The following is a 17,050-nucleotide window of genomic DNA, read 5'->3' as shown; positions in this document are numbered from 1 at the left end:
GTTGAAATAACAGGACCTGAAAAAATGCTGTTCCAAAACATTAGCTCTCCATGAAAACTGCATCAGTGCTTTAGGCCAAAAAATCCTCCCGGCTCACATCAAAGGACAGCAGACAGCCAGCATGCCCCTAAATGACTATCAAAATGTATGTTTTCTCACCACAGCAGCATTTCTTTGCTACACACCTATAAGGCCTCAGGGCAAGTCATCATTCTCGGCCTCAATTTCCCCATTGGTAAAACAAAAATAATAATATTTCCCTTCCTTTGAGACTTTCAGAAAAAAGGTAACAGGAAATAAGAGCCAAACATTACTAGTACTATCCTTTCTGAGCTTCAGTAATTTGTTCCCTGCTGGGCTTCTGGATTCTGATGCAAACTTATTGACATAATACATTCTGCACTTGTATTGTTGTATTTGCATTGACCTCCATTTCCAGAAAAATCAGAATAAAATGTAATTTAAAAGTTGATAGGAAACACAAGAAGCAAATAATCTGGGTTGTGCCGAATGAGTAGCAGCTAATGCTCTATGCACATAGGACCCAGCATGTGCCAGTTCTGTAGTTGCCTCTTAAAGCAATGTGTAATGTCAGGGTTTTGGCTTTTTGGGGTGCAGATACATTTTTCAGTTCTTTTCCTGTACTCATATCCATGCTGGGAGTAAGTGAAGGCAGTTTTTTCTCCCTTTTCTCTTTGGAAACATGTGATTAAAAATAAAAGAGTCTTCATTCTTCAAGACAGCTCTGCCCGCGCTGATCTCAGGTTAGCCAGGCAGGAGTTCAGCTTCAGAGGGGTGGTGAACACTTACTCACATCAGGGCCCAGATCCTCAGGCGGGCTGAGAGGAGAAGCAAGGGGAAGAAGCCGAGGTGGCCCTATCGATCTATCACCTGTCCCAGGAGCACCTCCCAGGTTTAGTTAGATAATAAAGTGCCTTGTGCAGAGTTTTTGCTTCTTTTATCTCTCTGGTTAAAAAAGTCTCTGCCTGGAGTAAATACGAAGTGAAGGCAGTGGCACTGTATTTCATTTGGCAGCCAGGGAAAACTTTTGTCATGGTGGGAGGAAAGAGAAGAGCTCACTTCATGGCACAGAGCTGGTTGGGTCTGGCACTCTTCTGATGCCCTCTTGAATTCCTCCCAAACTCCCATCCCCTTCGTCAGCCTGCCTTGTCTCCAAACTCTTGCATTTTTCCTCCCAGGCATTGTGATTTACCCTGTTTGAAGGAAGCACGGCTAGCTTTAAAGCCATCCCTGAGCTCCCCTACTACCCAAGCCTGGTTCACTGCAAGCATGAAGGAGAGAAGGGGTCAGCAAACTTTCAAAGAGACCATGCCAAGTTTTATTTCTCTTTCCCATCCTGGAGCTTAAGCATGCCTTAGGAACACAGCAGGAGCCAGGGGATGGTGCCTCACAAGCAGACATCTGCTAGATTGCTTGGGACTTAGCAAGGATCCCATGGAGGTGTAAAACTGTGGAGATCTGAGTCAGGTCTGCAGTCTGGAATAGCTATATCCTGACAGAAGATGGTCCTCGTTTGAACTGCTGCTGACTGAGACTAGAATCTGGCGCTGTGCTTGCCATTTGCTATGGCATACGTTTTTTAAAACCTCATGTTAAACACTCGTATGCAAAGTTAGAGACAGATCTCTTTGGCCAGCAATGCCTGGGTTTATTTTTTTCCCCCCTTTACCTCTGAAACTGGGACCTCGGTCTAGTTTATTCTCTGAGAGGCAGGATATCATCAGAGTGAAGGATGTCCAGTTTTAGCCAAGTGCTCATTGTACAAAGCATATATCAACAAAGTGCTCCAAATTAGCAGTGGTCTGGCAGCAGTAATAAAAGCTGCAAGAAAGAGACTGTGTAATTGTGCTTGTCATGAAGAAGGATATAGTCTGCAGCTGGTGTACAGAAATGCCTCAAATCTGTAAGGGAGTCAGAAGAAAATCAAGTAAGCTTCTAAACTCTAGCTCAAAGAGCGTTCAGCGAGGTATCTCCTTCAAATACTACGTTCCTGCCACAAACACACAGCATCTTGGTGTCTCATCTGCCTGCCTACCCAGACATTTCGAACGTAACTTTTGCAATAATCTCTCAACAATATTTTCCTGGCATTGCTTCTTTTTTCTTAGTTTAGATATATGCACACTTCAAAATCTTTGTAAGCTATCTCTTCTGGTAAAAGAGTGCCACCTCATGACTGATACAGAGGAATGAAACAACCCACAGTGGTAAAGGTGGAAGCACTTGAGTGCCCACGGCCACGCAGGACTGGAACCGCTCATGCCCTGTGTACCCACCCAGCTTTCACCCAGCACCACAACACCCCGAGACAAATATTCCTTTGCCAAACAAGTGCTTTGTGATCATTGTTCCAGGAGAAAAAGCTTAGCATCTTTGCTTGAACACCAAGCCCATCCTCAGTGTTGAACGCAAATTCCTGAGGAAAAGCAGACAACATTGTTCAGGCCTTTAAACACAGTGCTTCTTGCTTCAAAAGCCCAGACATTTTGTTTCAGGACTCCTCTGCACTGTCTTAGGTACCTCTCCTCTGGGAACTGCGCAATTTTGAGTGTGAGCACCCTCTTTTCCTTGCTTCCTCAGACAGCTTATGACATTCCTAGCCACCTCTTCTCAAGCTCATATTATTTCTTCCTTACTAAAAAACCTAATTTTTCTCACCAGCTGAGATAAATATTGTTAAATTAAGGAGAATTTTGGGGTGCTAAAAAGTCCTAACAACTCTTTGTTGCTTCCATAAATGAGGTGCACGTGTCAACAAAACTCAGGATTTCTCTGCTCCATCACTAGTTGGAAATATTTGAGGCAAAATCAGACACGTATTCTTATGGATTGATTTGTCTGTGCTCCTCCCAGAAACAGTTTAAATATTTACAACACATGAAGAAGGAATAGAGCAAAATAACTTTTTGCTGGTTTTCTGCTTCATTTTTTTCCTTTTAAATGAATTCAGGCATTGAGGAAAGTGCTAGATTGAAAAGCCTAGAGCCTGAAATGTGTTGTTCCTATTTTTTCCCAGAATAGAAATATCAGGAGAGCAGTACTGAAGCTTTCCTAAAATCCCAACTGTACTGCTGCTGTTCTCCTTTATTGGACCCATTGCTAAATGCTAGGCAGTAATTAAAGATTAGAATCAGCTTCTTCCTCACCACCTCGAATAAAACCAAAGTCAATTAAAACCAAGTGAAATATTAATTTTTCTAAAATGGTCGTTGACATACTAGCAGGTATATTAATAGCACCTATTATCAGACAGGATGCCAAGCAGCTAAAATATGGATACAAATTTTGACATAACTTGAATATTAAATAGCGTTTCAGAAGTGAAAGATTTTGCATCTCATTCCCTGAGGCAGCCAGTTTTTGCTCAGTCCTGCATTTCAAAAACATGCTGCTAAAGTTGACAGATAGCCAATATTATTAACCTGAAAGCATCAACTTAATAAGTTTCATCCTATGAACTGAAAAAAAAAAAAGAAAAAAACTCAAAACCCACTTGCTATTCAGTGGGAGGATTTTAACAGCACAGATGATTTTCTTTGCATAACTGCTAGAAGGCCTGCAAAAGTTCATCAAAAATCAGAGCTGCATGAAGTCTGGGATTGGCTGATTCTTTTGTTATGATAAAGATAACAATAGCTGAATCAATAAACCTAATTTAAGTTTTAATTAAAGATTATTGTTATGACAGATGAATTTTTAAGCTTAGGGTGTTTAACAGTTTCCCTTAAAAAGATTTTTATAACGGAGTTGACCAATCACACTAAATAATAGCATGAACAAATATTTGGTTGCTTAAACTCTCTCCCATTAGGCAAATGAAAGGGTATAAGGTCTTCTATCCAAACTCCTCATTTGAAATACTAGCAAAATTAGTCCAGATATTCCTCCTCCTCCTCCCAGAGCAGGTGTCAGCTCTGGGCCATGTACACTGTGGGGGTCCTTCAGACAGGACCACAGCAATAGGCCCCTTCAGCTCTTGCACTGAAGACTTGTAAAACCAGGGACATGCTTCAAAACATCTGAGCAAAATTTCTCCATTTCCCAAGGGCCATACTGCCAACAGGTCATAGGAACAGGAATGGAGCTAGAGGCAGGTCCATGATTAAGCCCCACCAGAGAGAAGAGAGGAGGAGCTGCCAGCTGAATTAAGCACAGGTCCAACCACCATCACCAAAGGGCAACACCTTCAAGGAGCTGAGCTGTGTCCAAAATGCCCAGAAAAAGGGCTGCTTGCTTGTTTGCTTGGTTAAAGACCCAGAAAGCAGCTGTGCTGTTATTAGCCAGTGCTACAGAGCTGGACCGATCCAACTGTCACATGTCCCCATGCCCAGCTGCTTTTGGTAGGCTGACATGTGATAGTAGCTGGCCTTCTCAAATGGTAGCTATGACGGTTTCAGCAATGCCGTCAGGATTTAGAGCTTTCCTCTGAAAACCATGGAGCACCTCTACACCAGTCCTCTTGGTACTCTTTTGGGTGAACTATAAATCAAAAATATCATCTCTGAAACTAAGATATCTTTAGAAAAACTGATTTCTTCAAGTTGTCTCCTCTAAAAGCAAGTACCACCTACCCAAGTTTAGCTTGTTTTCCAGCACACCTAAAAGGATGCACTGTTATGAAACTTCCCAGGCAACCCCACTGAAATGTTTTGTTGCTTACCAAAAATCCAAGTGATTTTGGATGGAACATAATTTCTCTTTATTTATGTTGCATATCCAAACATCACTTCTCACCAGCATCTGCCTGGCAGAAACAAGTGCTTTATCCTGAACTCTCTTTCATCTCCTCCTCCAATTTCACAACAGCTAAACCAGGCTTCAGCAATGCCATTAGCCACAAACCTAGAAACAACCACCAGAATACTTTGTGGGTGATTCACAGGTTTTGTTGTCAAAAAGTGTAGTGATCTTCCTTATTTCCTGAATTTTACAGCATGCCAAGCTGCATGTTCACACTGTTTTGTCTTTAATCCTGGGTTCACAAACATTTCCCCAGTAAAATGTGACATTTTTATAAAAAGCTCTCAGTTAGTAAAGTTCAGGCTAGAGCAAACCTTGGATGTTCTGTTCTCTTTGTAAGTAGCATTTTAAGAAGAGAAACAAAAGCCATCCAAACATGCAGACTCAAATTACATGTTTAAGAAGTCTGCACAGCAAGGGGTGAAATAGATCACACATCTATTTTAATTAAGCGTTTATCTCACAGTCATGACAGCACAAGTGTGCAGCAGGTACAAGCTGTTACAGAAAATGCTTCTTTCACAGCAAGCATCACACCAGCTAAAGGGGTTTTTCTCCCAGCCATCCCTTGGCATTAACGCTAATGTGGGATTTCAGCAATGCCCAGCCACGTCTTGTTCTAGTCTCAGTCCCAGTTACTACTGTGTGCTACATACATATTTCTCAAGAGGGTTGCATATGTTGTGCGTTATGTAGCATAGAGCCAATATAGCAATCATCAGCTATACTTTTTCCACAAAAGGTTGGCTGGCTGTGTATATGTCTTAAAGGATGCCATCTTGGAAGAGCTCTCACATAAACAATGCTTCTACCCCTTTCCAAGGCCAAATGCATTTAGGGTCTATATTCTCAGCAGTTAAGCAGGCAACCTGCACAGCATCCAGCTCTACTAATGGCTTCCCTGGGCATTGCAAGGGAGGCTTGCTGCAGGTGCATCTGAGCGATTGCTTCTTGCAATGTTAGCCTGAACATTTTGGAGAAGAAGCAGTTCCCATCCAAACTGCCCATCAAAGCTGGAGTTTTCAAAAAGACATAGGGTTTTATCAAACTGTGAAGCTTAGAAGTGTTAGAGGATGCATTTTTCTTTTCTTCATTTCCTATCTGCCATTTCTATCTGTCCCTTTCCCATCTTCTGCTTCCCCAGCAAGGAGTGGAGAGAGAGGAACCTGCTTCTGAGGTGCTGATATCATTTAGCCTTTGGGTTTATGCAGAACAGAGAAGAACAGGAGCTGTTCTACTGCTTTCTTCCCCAAGATGAGTAATGCAAGGAGCTCAGGCAGCTCCTTCTTCACCTTTCTTTTATCCAAAACTAGATCTTCCTGTGGCCCTCCCCCCCTTCATAAAAGGTGAGGGAAAGGGAAGGGGACTCAGAGCTTCTGGGTTTCCTGCCCTTTAGCTTCTCTCAGCCCGAGATCATGCTGCAGGAAGCCCGCTGAGGCACAGCATCGCTGCATACTGGTGTGCAGCTGGGTGTCCCCCATCCTCTCCTCTCCTGGTGCTTTTATGAGATGTTTTTCCCTAGCAGCAGTGAATCTAGTGACTGGAGAGAGACCATAAAACAGACAGAGCCCAAAATGCTTTCAAATGCCAAGGTAACGAAACCAGAATATTTGCTTGAACTATGTACTTCCTGAGGTTCTCTGGTATAAGAATTAAAGACGTTGCTTATGACTGTGGAAAAGAAATAGGGAGCCAACAGGAACTCATGCAAAGGCTGTGATTCTTGCTGTCTGGTCATCCTCTCTTTTATGGAAGCATCCCAGCAAGACAGCTGGAGACATCCAAAACCATAAACGGGACTGCTAGCCTTAATGCACTGCCAGGGGTCTTCCCCACACCCCCTGCCACCTAGGATCCTCTCTGCTCCGTGCCATACCTCAGCCCTGATGGGTCAGGTTGCACTGCTTAGCAAAAAATCCTGCCAAGACCCTTCTCCGGCGAGGCAGCAGCAGGCGGCTCAGCTGGAGCCTGGTGCCTTTGCTGCCTGCTCCCAGCTGTTTGTCAGGGAATTGCGGAGCAGGCTGCCCGTGCACCGCACCGGAGGAGAGCATCCCATCTGCAGGCCAGAATTCAGGAGGAAGCCCACGGATTAATAGCAATGTGTTTTTAAAAGGGCAGGACAGGTCTTCTGTTTACTCAGCACTTTGCATTTTGAAAGCAGAGCCACCGAAGATACAACCATGTACTGCAGCTTCTCTAAAACAAAATTCCCCTATATCCCCCTGTGCAGGTATCTGCTAGGGGAAATAAAGCACTTGCCTGGTGCTGATTCGATGTCTGAGAAACCACCACATTTATAAATGTATCCCAACAGTCAAACACAGAGTAGGGTACAAAATCCTGGTACTTCATGTTCCAGCTCCACCAAATTGAGTCTCCCGTTTCCAAGGACTCCGAGTGCCAATTCTGGAACAAGCTTCTCTCTCTGGTCAGACACTGCGTTGTTTGATATATTAAATTTCCACAGATTTAGTCGACAGAAAAATGCAATCATCATCCATTTTAAAAAGCACAGCTGAAAAAATGATTAAAATTCATACACATCAGGCAGCTTGATTTGCTGGGCATGGCCTGAATATAAGGCTAAATGAAGGTTAAATATTGGCTGAATAGCAATTGTACTGTCTCTTTGAGAAGCTGTTTATTGACAATGGATATGGTACTGTTAGCTAAAAGTGGCAGCATATTTGAGATTGAATCACACAAGCTTTTCTGCCTTATGCGTATACCATTTCTCAGACTAAGCTACATGCAGTTAGAAAGCAAGAAATTAGACACAAAATACTCAATGAATTATATTTAATTCTTGATAGGAGAAATATTAACCAAGTAAATCAAACATTTCTAACTCAGCATTTTTCCATTGGAAAATATCATTTCACTGGCATTGAAATCTCCTACTGGGGGAAAAAATGTGCATTTTTTTAATATTTTGAAAAAGACTAAAACATGGCCACCTTTTTCTAATTTAGATGCTGCATTATACACTATATCACATTTGAAGAATTCAGAATGAAAACAGAATGCTTTGACTGATCCAAGTTAAACTTTGTTTAGAATTTAACTTTGTATCAATTCCATTTTTTTATACTTGGTTTTTTTTTTCATCTTGTTTAGAAAGAAATAGATTTTGGAGTGTCAGAAAGTCCCACTGACTTGAAATTATGGCTTCTCAGCAGCTCGATTTCCTATGCATATTCACCCCATGTGCAAATGTGACCTAATAATATATGTCTTCTCCCACGGGGGATGTGATTTTATTACTGTTGGTGGTGGTCAGGCCAGCTGCTCCAGCCCACTCCATGGCAACTTGCATTTTCTGATGTGGAGCCTGTCCCTGGTCCCGTCGTCAGCTGTGAGACAAAGACAGCAGCTACCACAAAGACCTCTGATCAGAATTCACAGATGGCGTTAGATCAAAGCCATAAAATTGCAAATATAGCGATCAGCTTCTTGGTCTGATTGAATAAGAAATATGAAAATAGAAATACCAAATTACTCCAACCATTTACAGAAAAAAAAGCACCAGTTTTAACATTAAAAAAGGAAAAAGAAAACAAACAAAAAAAGCCAATGAAAGTTAATTTCTCACATTCTTGCAGGAAAAAACATCTGTCCCCCGTCCCTTCCTCTCCCACTCACACACACACTCCTCTCTCCGGTCGCTGCACCAGAGCCAGGAGTGGCCATGCTGCGATGTAGCTGGGACATGGAGAAGACTCGCACACCGTTCATAACCAACACCACGAGGATGCTGTGCACAGATTCCCAGGCATGCTGAGACACAGATACATTGAAATGCTCACCAGCACCCTTCCCGTTTTCACTCCTTTCAAGAGCTTTAGACATTGCTCAGGATGGGATAAGCATCCAATTTCCAGGTGTGTTCTGAATCAAGTTATCAGAATCCCTTGGAATTTCACATTGCTGGCTCTGAATTAGAGGTTGTATATATTTAACTTTTTTACTCAAAACTGAAAAAAACACTGATTTCTTGTCAGATGTGCACAAATACAAAAAGGAGGGGGAAAATGTCTTACCACAGCATGGTATTTGCAACGTTTTCCAGCAATGACAACTGATGCTTCAGGCTTTACAAAAAGTGGTGAATTCAGGGTACAACGACTTTTTTCTTTTTTTCTTATTTTTTAGCTTGATTAAAGAGAACAAATTAACTGATGTAGAATATTTCTGACAATAACTTGGTGGCACTATGGAAATTTTGTTCTAAATCTCTGTTCCTTTTTGAGGCAATCATTTTCACACCAGGGAGAATTGTTTAGTACAAATTTGAAGTGAAAGTCTAGATGAGGAAGAGAATATACTGCGAGCACATCTACTGCCTTTAAATCTCAGCATGTCCCTTGTGGCACACCAGTAAAACAGACCCGGCAAAGCTAGGTAATTTGCCAAAGCCCACACAACATCTGCAGGAGAACCAAGGTATCAATCAGGAGTTCTTGACTCCTAGCCTTTTGCTTGTTTTTAATAGCACACATTGCTTTCGCATTCTCCTTAACATCTAAAAATAGCAGACTGACAAATCTTGCACCAAATATATTTGAGACAAAAGTGTCATCCAGGCAGAGACCATCTCTCTGCCTTGTAGGACACTGCTTGGTGATACTTGATGAACACAGGACCAATGCTCAAATACAAACTTAGAAAGTCAGTGTAGCTTTTTTGAGCACCATATTGGAGTTTCAGACACTAGGCACACGTTCATATAATTACCTCAATATTAGTGCTGTTATCACAGTGTTTAAGTAAAATTATCCCATCTTCTCACCCTTGCCCCAGGCAAGGTGCAAAAGTCAGCTCTAATGCTACAAGTCAGCACCTCCCCTTCTTCATAATTCCTACAGTAAACTAGTTTCATCGTGAGCACTGACACAGAGGCTGTAGGAATTAATCTTAAGGAGTAGTGAATTTCCTACATGTTTGGGTTTGTTTTTAAAAAGTCCTTATCATACAAATGAGCTTTTGATGAAGTAGATCAAAACCTCTACAATGATACCTCAGCAAAGGAAATTATGAATAAAGACAGGGAGAAAGTAATTTAATAGGGGCATTGCACACGCACATGGAAGTCTCAGCTCCCAGCTGAAGACCCCAGACCAAATTCTGTACTCCTCCTGTACATGAGTGAAACTCCACTCACCCCAGACATGGGGACGCCACAGTTTTCTGTGCACACTTGAGTCCTCTGCTGCTGAGGTCTTACTCCAGGCTGAACTGTGAAGCAAACTTCCCATGCAATGACTGAAAATGGGTCATTCTCATGGGATAGCCCATTCAATTTTGTGCAGCAGAAAGTCTGCCTCATTCTGCTAAGTCCCGGCAGAAAATCACCGAACCTCGAAATCGGCTTGACATCGTGGCTGTCAACCAAAAAGATGCAGTCAGTAATGGGCTGTAATTCTTTCCCTCTTCATTTCGAGTCCTTTTTTTATCATGGGAGTGGAATTTGAAAATAAAAAGTCCTGTTGTAATAAAGACCACCCCCAAGTAAAACAAAAGCTGAATGAGGCTGTCACTATGTGTAATCTGCAGTAGGCTGACCTAGAGCTGAAAATCACTGTATTTTGGCCCAAACATGTATTTGATTCCATGATTCTGAAGTACCCTTTTTCCCCCTAACATTTTTATAGCATTTTCATTTTTGATGGCTCCCATCACAAAGTGACATAATATATGGTGAGAGTGCACGACACAACATATTATTGTGTAAGCTACCATGAAATCTTAAATTAAGTGCGCTGTGAGGAAATGCATCAAGTCACTCTGGGTCACCACACCAAACCCTTGTAGCACTGTAAGACAGTGCAAAGCATAAGCCTAAATAGCAGTAGACAGCATGAACAAACCGTAACCTCAAAATAACTGCATAGGGCGACTTTTCAAGAGTAATGAATCTGGAGGTGACATCAACTTTGTTATTAATTCTAATCAGTCAAAGGTGGGGTTGTAACCTTACCCACGTATCAGCGACAGCTTAAGGGAATTATTCTGTCATTTTCATAGACTGCATGGTGCAAATATTAAGCTTGATAAAACCTTTCATTCTAGCTGCAAGAAAAATTGCTGATGGGGTGCACTGAAATAGTATCCACGCTCCCAGTCAGGCGGAGGGAGCCACCTCAGCCTGTGCTGTGGAGAGCAACAGCCCACTCATACCAGGAGCCAGGTCCCAACTTCTTGTTGAAGCAAGCAGGACATAATGTCACGGATGTGACCGAGTCCTCTACAGCCTAACCCATGAGCAGATACCCAGCATCCCCACCCCAGCACAGGTACCCTGCAGCAGGAGCCCAGCTGTGTGTCGAATTCCATGCAGGCACAAGGTGTCTTAGCAGGCTGGCTCCTGCTCACAAGCCACTCTTCACTCTGCACGTTGCTCAAATTTCTGTGCAGTTCAGCTCCTTGCCTGTTGAACAGGAATAATAAGCATTTAGAAGATAAATTAATGTTTTACTTACACTGGTTGTGTGGTAACGGAACTATCCAAAGTAGTATCTAATTGCTGATTTCAGATACATGGAGCTAATCCCAGCACTGTCAGCAGGACCTTTTTTGTTCCCCTTTGAAAGCAAAACAATAAAAATGTTGCCATGTTAGGTTGGCTGCCTCAGAAAAAAAAAAGTCTCCTTCACCTAATCCACATAATTTAGTTTGCCTCCTCCAATATAACAAGGACCAAAATTCACCTTGCAACTCTGCCTGCATAGTTCTGACCCAAGAACGGGGACGGGGGAGTGATAGGAACAGCATCCACCGTGATGTGTCTTTCACAGAGAAGTGGCAACTCTTATGACGCTGGTTACAGGCCACAAAGCTCTAACTGAACATTAAACATAATTAAAAAACCCACAATGAAGTAAGATGGCAATTAATTTTACTTCTTAGGTAACTTGCCCAGCCATCAAGTATTTGCACAACACTCAGTTGTGATTCCCTAGCGTGCGCAAACATAAAACAAACAGACCGAAATGCTGTCGTTAAGACCTAACAGAAAGCTGCAATATATACAAAGGCTCATTACCGCTCATCAAAAATGCTTCGAGTTTAAAGGAGTGAGACAGCAGTTAAGGGCAACCATCAGAGGTCTCCTCAGCTCACAGCGTATTTAAAATACAGTCTGTGGCGAGGTGAACAGGTGCCAGCGCAAGCCCACTGCAGGGCAACCTAATCCTGCCACTGCTGTCTCCCTGTGCCAGGCAGCAGGGACAGATGGTGCGGGGAGCCGCGGAGCTGCCATGCCGGGACGTGCAGGGGCAAGCGGCTGCCCAGCCCAGCGGGAACGCTCCTCCGTCACCACCCGCTGCCCCGGCGTCACTCGATGCCCGTCACAGCAGGGCCTGAGAGTCCAGCCTCGAGGTTTTCATTGGGCTCCCACGCTCCTTCTCAAATAGACCGTTCCTTCCAGTTATAGTTTTAATTAATTTAGAATGAATTATTTGGGTCTCTTAATTTCCCGGCTTATTTTGAAAAAGTCCAATTAATGCTGAGCTAAGTAGCTCCAAAGGCTCCCCAGCTCTCATCTACCCTGAAGGGATCCAATTAAAATGAGACACTAGTCAAAATGTCAAACCACAATCATTTTTAAAACTATTGTGCAACAGATCTCTGGCTACCTATAAACCACACAATTACTGAATAAATCATGCAGTACTTGGAAACCTGAAGCCTAAAACACCCTCAGTCAAGATGCAGCCTCCCCTGTCAACCAAGAGCATGTTTAGAACTTCCAGCAAATAATAAAAGTCACATTTCCTTTTACAGGACAATTAAAACCATGGAGTATAATGAAACATGTGTAAATTAGACCATAATATATTATAAGGGCTTAAATGCAGAAAAGGCAGTCCAGAAGCTCTGCTGACTGTGGAGTTGAAGGACCTCTGAGACAGCACAGGCAGAAGCTGGTAAAGCTGCACCGTGCAGAACTGCAGAAATCTCTCTGTTCTGCTTCCAGAGCCACGCAGGCGCACAGGCAATCACTTCAAGGGTCTCCACAACTGTGGTACATTTCAATCTGGAATCATTATGATCCACTTACAAATTTTTCCTGTATTAGCTTTCTCAAACCTTTAGAGAGCATAATAAGGTCTCTCTCATACACACGTCCCTTCACTTGATAAAGTCTTTTTCTTGATTTCAGCTTACTTGCTTGAAAAATCCTAACTCTTTCATTCTAGGTCTGAAAGTATTTTGCCTAGCTGTGGAAAAGAAACAGGTATTAAATCATTGTTGAATGGGAGACTAAATTAAAAACTGAGACGGGTCAAAATTTCAGATGACTGTTCGTTTTTAATGAGCTGTAACTCTTAACACAATTCAATTAATCTTCTTGACTTCTGCAGAAAATTGCCCCCCTCTTTCCCACCAGTCAAATGAGTTTTTCCGATCAAAGCAGCAGGATCGCCAAGTACTTGGTCTGAGCACAGGAAGGTGATACTGCTTCAATGGGACTTCAGGTTTTTTTTATTTAATCTCATTGCCCTCATAATAAAAACTCCAAATTTCCCACTCACTTTGAAGCTAAATTTCAGCAGCAGAGAAAGGGATTAGAAACACATGAGTCTTAGGAACGGCACACTCCTTCGGGGAAACCCATCCAGGGGTCACTGGGCTCGGCGTGCCACCAAGGAGCAGCAAAGGAGCTGGTAGGAGACCAGCCCGGAGGGGTGCCTGAGGCAGCAGGGAAGACACCACGACAGCATGGGTTGCTGCCGGCCCTCTCTGCCCCCAGCCTGCTGATGCCTCCCTCCCGGGACAGGGAGATCCTATCAAATACTGCACCCACACTTCTGGGTCTGCCCAGAAGAGCGTTGCAAAACCCAAATGACCCTTTGGGGAAGCTGCTGCACAGCTAGTGCGTTTTTCATATGTACAGTGCTCTGTGAGCTGCCAAGTTCCTCTGCCTCTGTCATTTTGTGGGAAAGAAGATCTCCTTTAGACTAAAAACCGCACAGAAAATCTCGCAAGAGATGATTTTGTCACATAGTTTCATGTCCTTCAGCCCTTCCTGTGAAATGAACAGAAAAATGGTAAGATCTTTATATTTCCATTTGTGCATTACTTGAGAATTGAAATGCAAACATGTCTTGTCCTGCAAAACCAAGAAAAACAAAGGCTTGAGTATTTCTGTCAGGCAAAAGGAAAGAGAAATTAAGATCAGTGAGCACAGCAGAAGTACGGTCCCGTTTCTGCCTGGCTGTTTTCAGTTTTCAGTGCAGCAGTTTTCATGCTAAAGCTTTCCCTGACAGTCACCCCTCTGCAGGGTCTGAGGTGCTGCAGTAAGCGGAGGGAAATGATGGAGAAGCGCTGAAGTACCACAGTGTGGTAACAGCTGGTAAATGTCTTTCTAAACGTAATGTTATCAGTGAAAAAGAGAGAGTACCAAGAAACAGCAATTTTCACCCATCGGAAGCAAGTTATCTGAGCTTGGAGAGGAGGCTCGAGAGAATGAGGGCAGAATTATCTAGAGCAGTTTGCACAGCCCTGAAAAAGATTGGAGACGTTAAACTACCAATGCTTGCTCTTCCTGAGACTCTCCATGTGACTTTCTATGATGCCAGCAGCACAGAGAAGTGATGTGCATTTCTACAGACTGCCATTTGTGCCCCCCAAATTAAACAATTTTAATTGCTTACGATTACCTTCTAAATACCTGATTCTACAATAACTGATGTGTGGCAGGCTTGTCCAGGGGTTATGTATCATTATTTACTAAGTATTTGACATACACCGTTTAGCTGACGTTTGCTTAGTAGTACATAGTTAATAATGTGCAAATAATTAAAGGAAAACCATCACGTTCTCTCTGTGTACTCCCATTTTGTTGGCAGCATGGTTTTGCCTCTTAAATTCACTTCTCCTGACCCTTTTCCTGGTCAGCTGGGTTTCCTCTTCCACTACTGAGCATTAATATTTTATTGTAGCGTTTTCCTGAGTTGATGGGGCAGGTTCTCCAAGTCACGGGTCCCTGCCATGGCCAGGTGTTTCTTCACCCAGAGGACACTCTGGACTGCACTTTGAGCTTGGAACAGCCGCCTCCCTCCATGCTTCTTAACAAAATATAGTACCTCACAGATGTTTTTGCCCTATAGCAGCTCCCAGAGTGAGGTTCAGCAGAGCTGTGAAGGGAAGGTAACAGAAATTAGTCCCAGTTGTCTGAATTCAACACCACACATTATCACAATGTCCTTCAGGAGTTTTGCTGATGTTTGTGCATTGGTCACCAGCCCAAACCTCAAAGCAGCGTAACTAAAAGGTGGCTCCAGCCTTTAGGGGAACCATGGATCACAGGCTCAGGGGTTTGCTCCAGCAGAGAAAAGCCTTTGCGTAAGTTCCTCAGTTACCCTGGGCAACTGCTGGACGTGGCAGCGTGGGTTCATTACACGCCAGGGAACCAAAGGATGGCACGATGCAAGTCACATACACTCTCAATAAGCCATTTGAGACTCGTCAGCGGGTGAGTTACTCGTTGATGAAATACAGGAAGAAGAACTGCATTTAATAAAGAAATGTTAATCTTTGTTCACAGACTCATCACTTGTTATTATATACACGCACAGAAGGGAAGGGCATCAAATAAGTTACACATTGTAAAACTGCTTTCTAAGCTTAACCTCATAAGATGTCAAACCTATTTCTTTTCTGGCATATGTCCTTTTACAAACACTTCTCTGCCTATATGAATAAATAATTAAGGATTTGGGAAAGCAGTGGGTCCTTACTACAGCACTTCTTCCTTCTCTGTTACAGGAATGACCTGCCAAGCTCGAAGTTCATACATTACAAGTGAGATTCTGTGGGGTTACCGTTTCACCCCTGTCCTCACTCTGGAGGACGGATTTTATGAAGTTGACTACAACAGTTTTCATGAAACGTATGAGACCAACACACCAGTTTACAGTGCCAAAGAGCTGGCAGAGATGGCCAGCCGAGCAGAACTGCCCCTGACGTGGTCTGTTTCCAGCAAGCTGGACCAGCATGCTGAGCTGGAAACTGAAGAGGAAGAAAAGAATCAAGAAGACCAAAACGAAAGAAATGGTGAAGTGGCCAACTTGGAGAATGAGTCCAAAGTGTAGAACCACTGGAGGCATAAGGGCCACACCACCTCTTTTATCTTCTCCCTCTTTGCTCCCCTTTTCTTTCTCCAACACGCCTTTTTTTTTCCTTCCTTGTTATTCTTAATTCCGGGAAAATACATACTTAAGATGCAAAATATCTACCTGCCCAATTTAAACTCAAGAGATTCACAGACTAAGCAAAGGCATGGGTTAAAGCTGCAATACCCATTATCGATGGTGGAATCTCGATCCCCACCCTGGTAACGACTGCTGGCTTCCTCGGCACCTCTCTGAGTTCAGACCTCCCGGTTTATTCACATCAAGAACAAAAAAAACCAAAAGCAATGGGAATATATACAAGGGATTTAAAAGGAAGACTAATTAATGCTCATCAAAGTAATGGGCCTTGTCTCCAGTTTTTATGTATTTCAGAACAGTTTCACATACTGAGTGACAAGCCTCTATGAAATGGGCCTTGCAGCTTTAAGACGAAGGTGAGCAGAGGGATCTGCAATCCAACACGATACTGTACATATGCCTTATGTAATTACTTTCTCTTTCCATTTAGTAATAAACACCGCATGTACAAAAGTACTGTATTAAAGAACTTCTAAATAATGTACATAGATGTGTAATTAGTGTAGGTTTAGAAACAGAGTTCTAGAAATATTGGGATGCAAAAACCAACTACCCATCGAGTAGGCATTTCTCTTCTAATATTTGGATTGTAATATTGATTTTTTCCCCTATATCTATGGCTCTTCTAGTGCATGACATTTTCTTCAGTGTACCAGACTGGCAGCTATTTAGAGTACCTCACTGTTTGCCAAACAGATCGTTTTACCAACTCTAAAAAGCCATAAGTCTGGGAGAGGGCAGGGTAAAGAAATTGTAACATAATTACTGATATACTGTGAAAATGTTTACAAATAAGGCAAGCCGTTCCTTGTTCTTTTTTTGGCAGTTCAACCTAAAATTTAGGCTGTGGCAAACTCATGGCAAACCAGAATTTCCTGTATACTCTTAACAGAGCGAGCATGTTTCACGTGGAGATACTATCCTTTATGTGCAATATCTAGGGAAACTTCTCCCTTCTCCCCACCCAAACCATGGGATTTCGGCGGCGTAGTTTGCTCCACAAACAGCACAAGCCATTGAAAACCAAATGTTGCACCTTAGTGGGTAGATTTTAGCTACTCAGCTGGGAAAGA

The 17,050-nt window shown here is 42.8% G+C and overlaps 1 protein-coding gene across 2 annotated transcripts in view; it reads left to right on the top strand.

Moving 5' to 3' along the window:
- The window catches only part of KCNJ6 (potassium inwardly rectifying channel subfamily J member 6), a 50,997-nt gene extending 35,140 nt beyond the window's left edge, over positions 1 to 15,857 (top strand). For both annotated transcript variants that reach the window (XM_072852098.1, XM_072852093.1), the window contains one exon: positions 15,532 to 15,857. In XM_072852098.1, the coding sequence (XP_072708199.1) occupies positions 15,532 to 15,857 (326 nt within the window). The remainder of the gene's footprint in view (positions 1 to 15,531) is intronic.
- Positions 15,858 to 17,050: the final 1,193 nt, after the last annotated feature.

This window comes from Ciconia boyciana, chromosome 1 (genome assembly GCF_034638445.1).
Source record: "Ciconia boyciana chromosome 1, ASM3463844v1, whole genome shotgun sequence".
Classification (NCBI taxonomy): domain Eukaryota; kingdom Metazoa; phylum Chordata; class Aves; order Ciconiiformes; family Ciconiidae; genus Ciconia; species Ciconia boyciana.
Note: the sequence above shows the minus strand (reverse complement) of the source record. Positions and strands in the feature narration are given on the sequence as shown.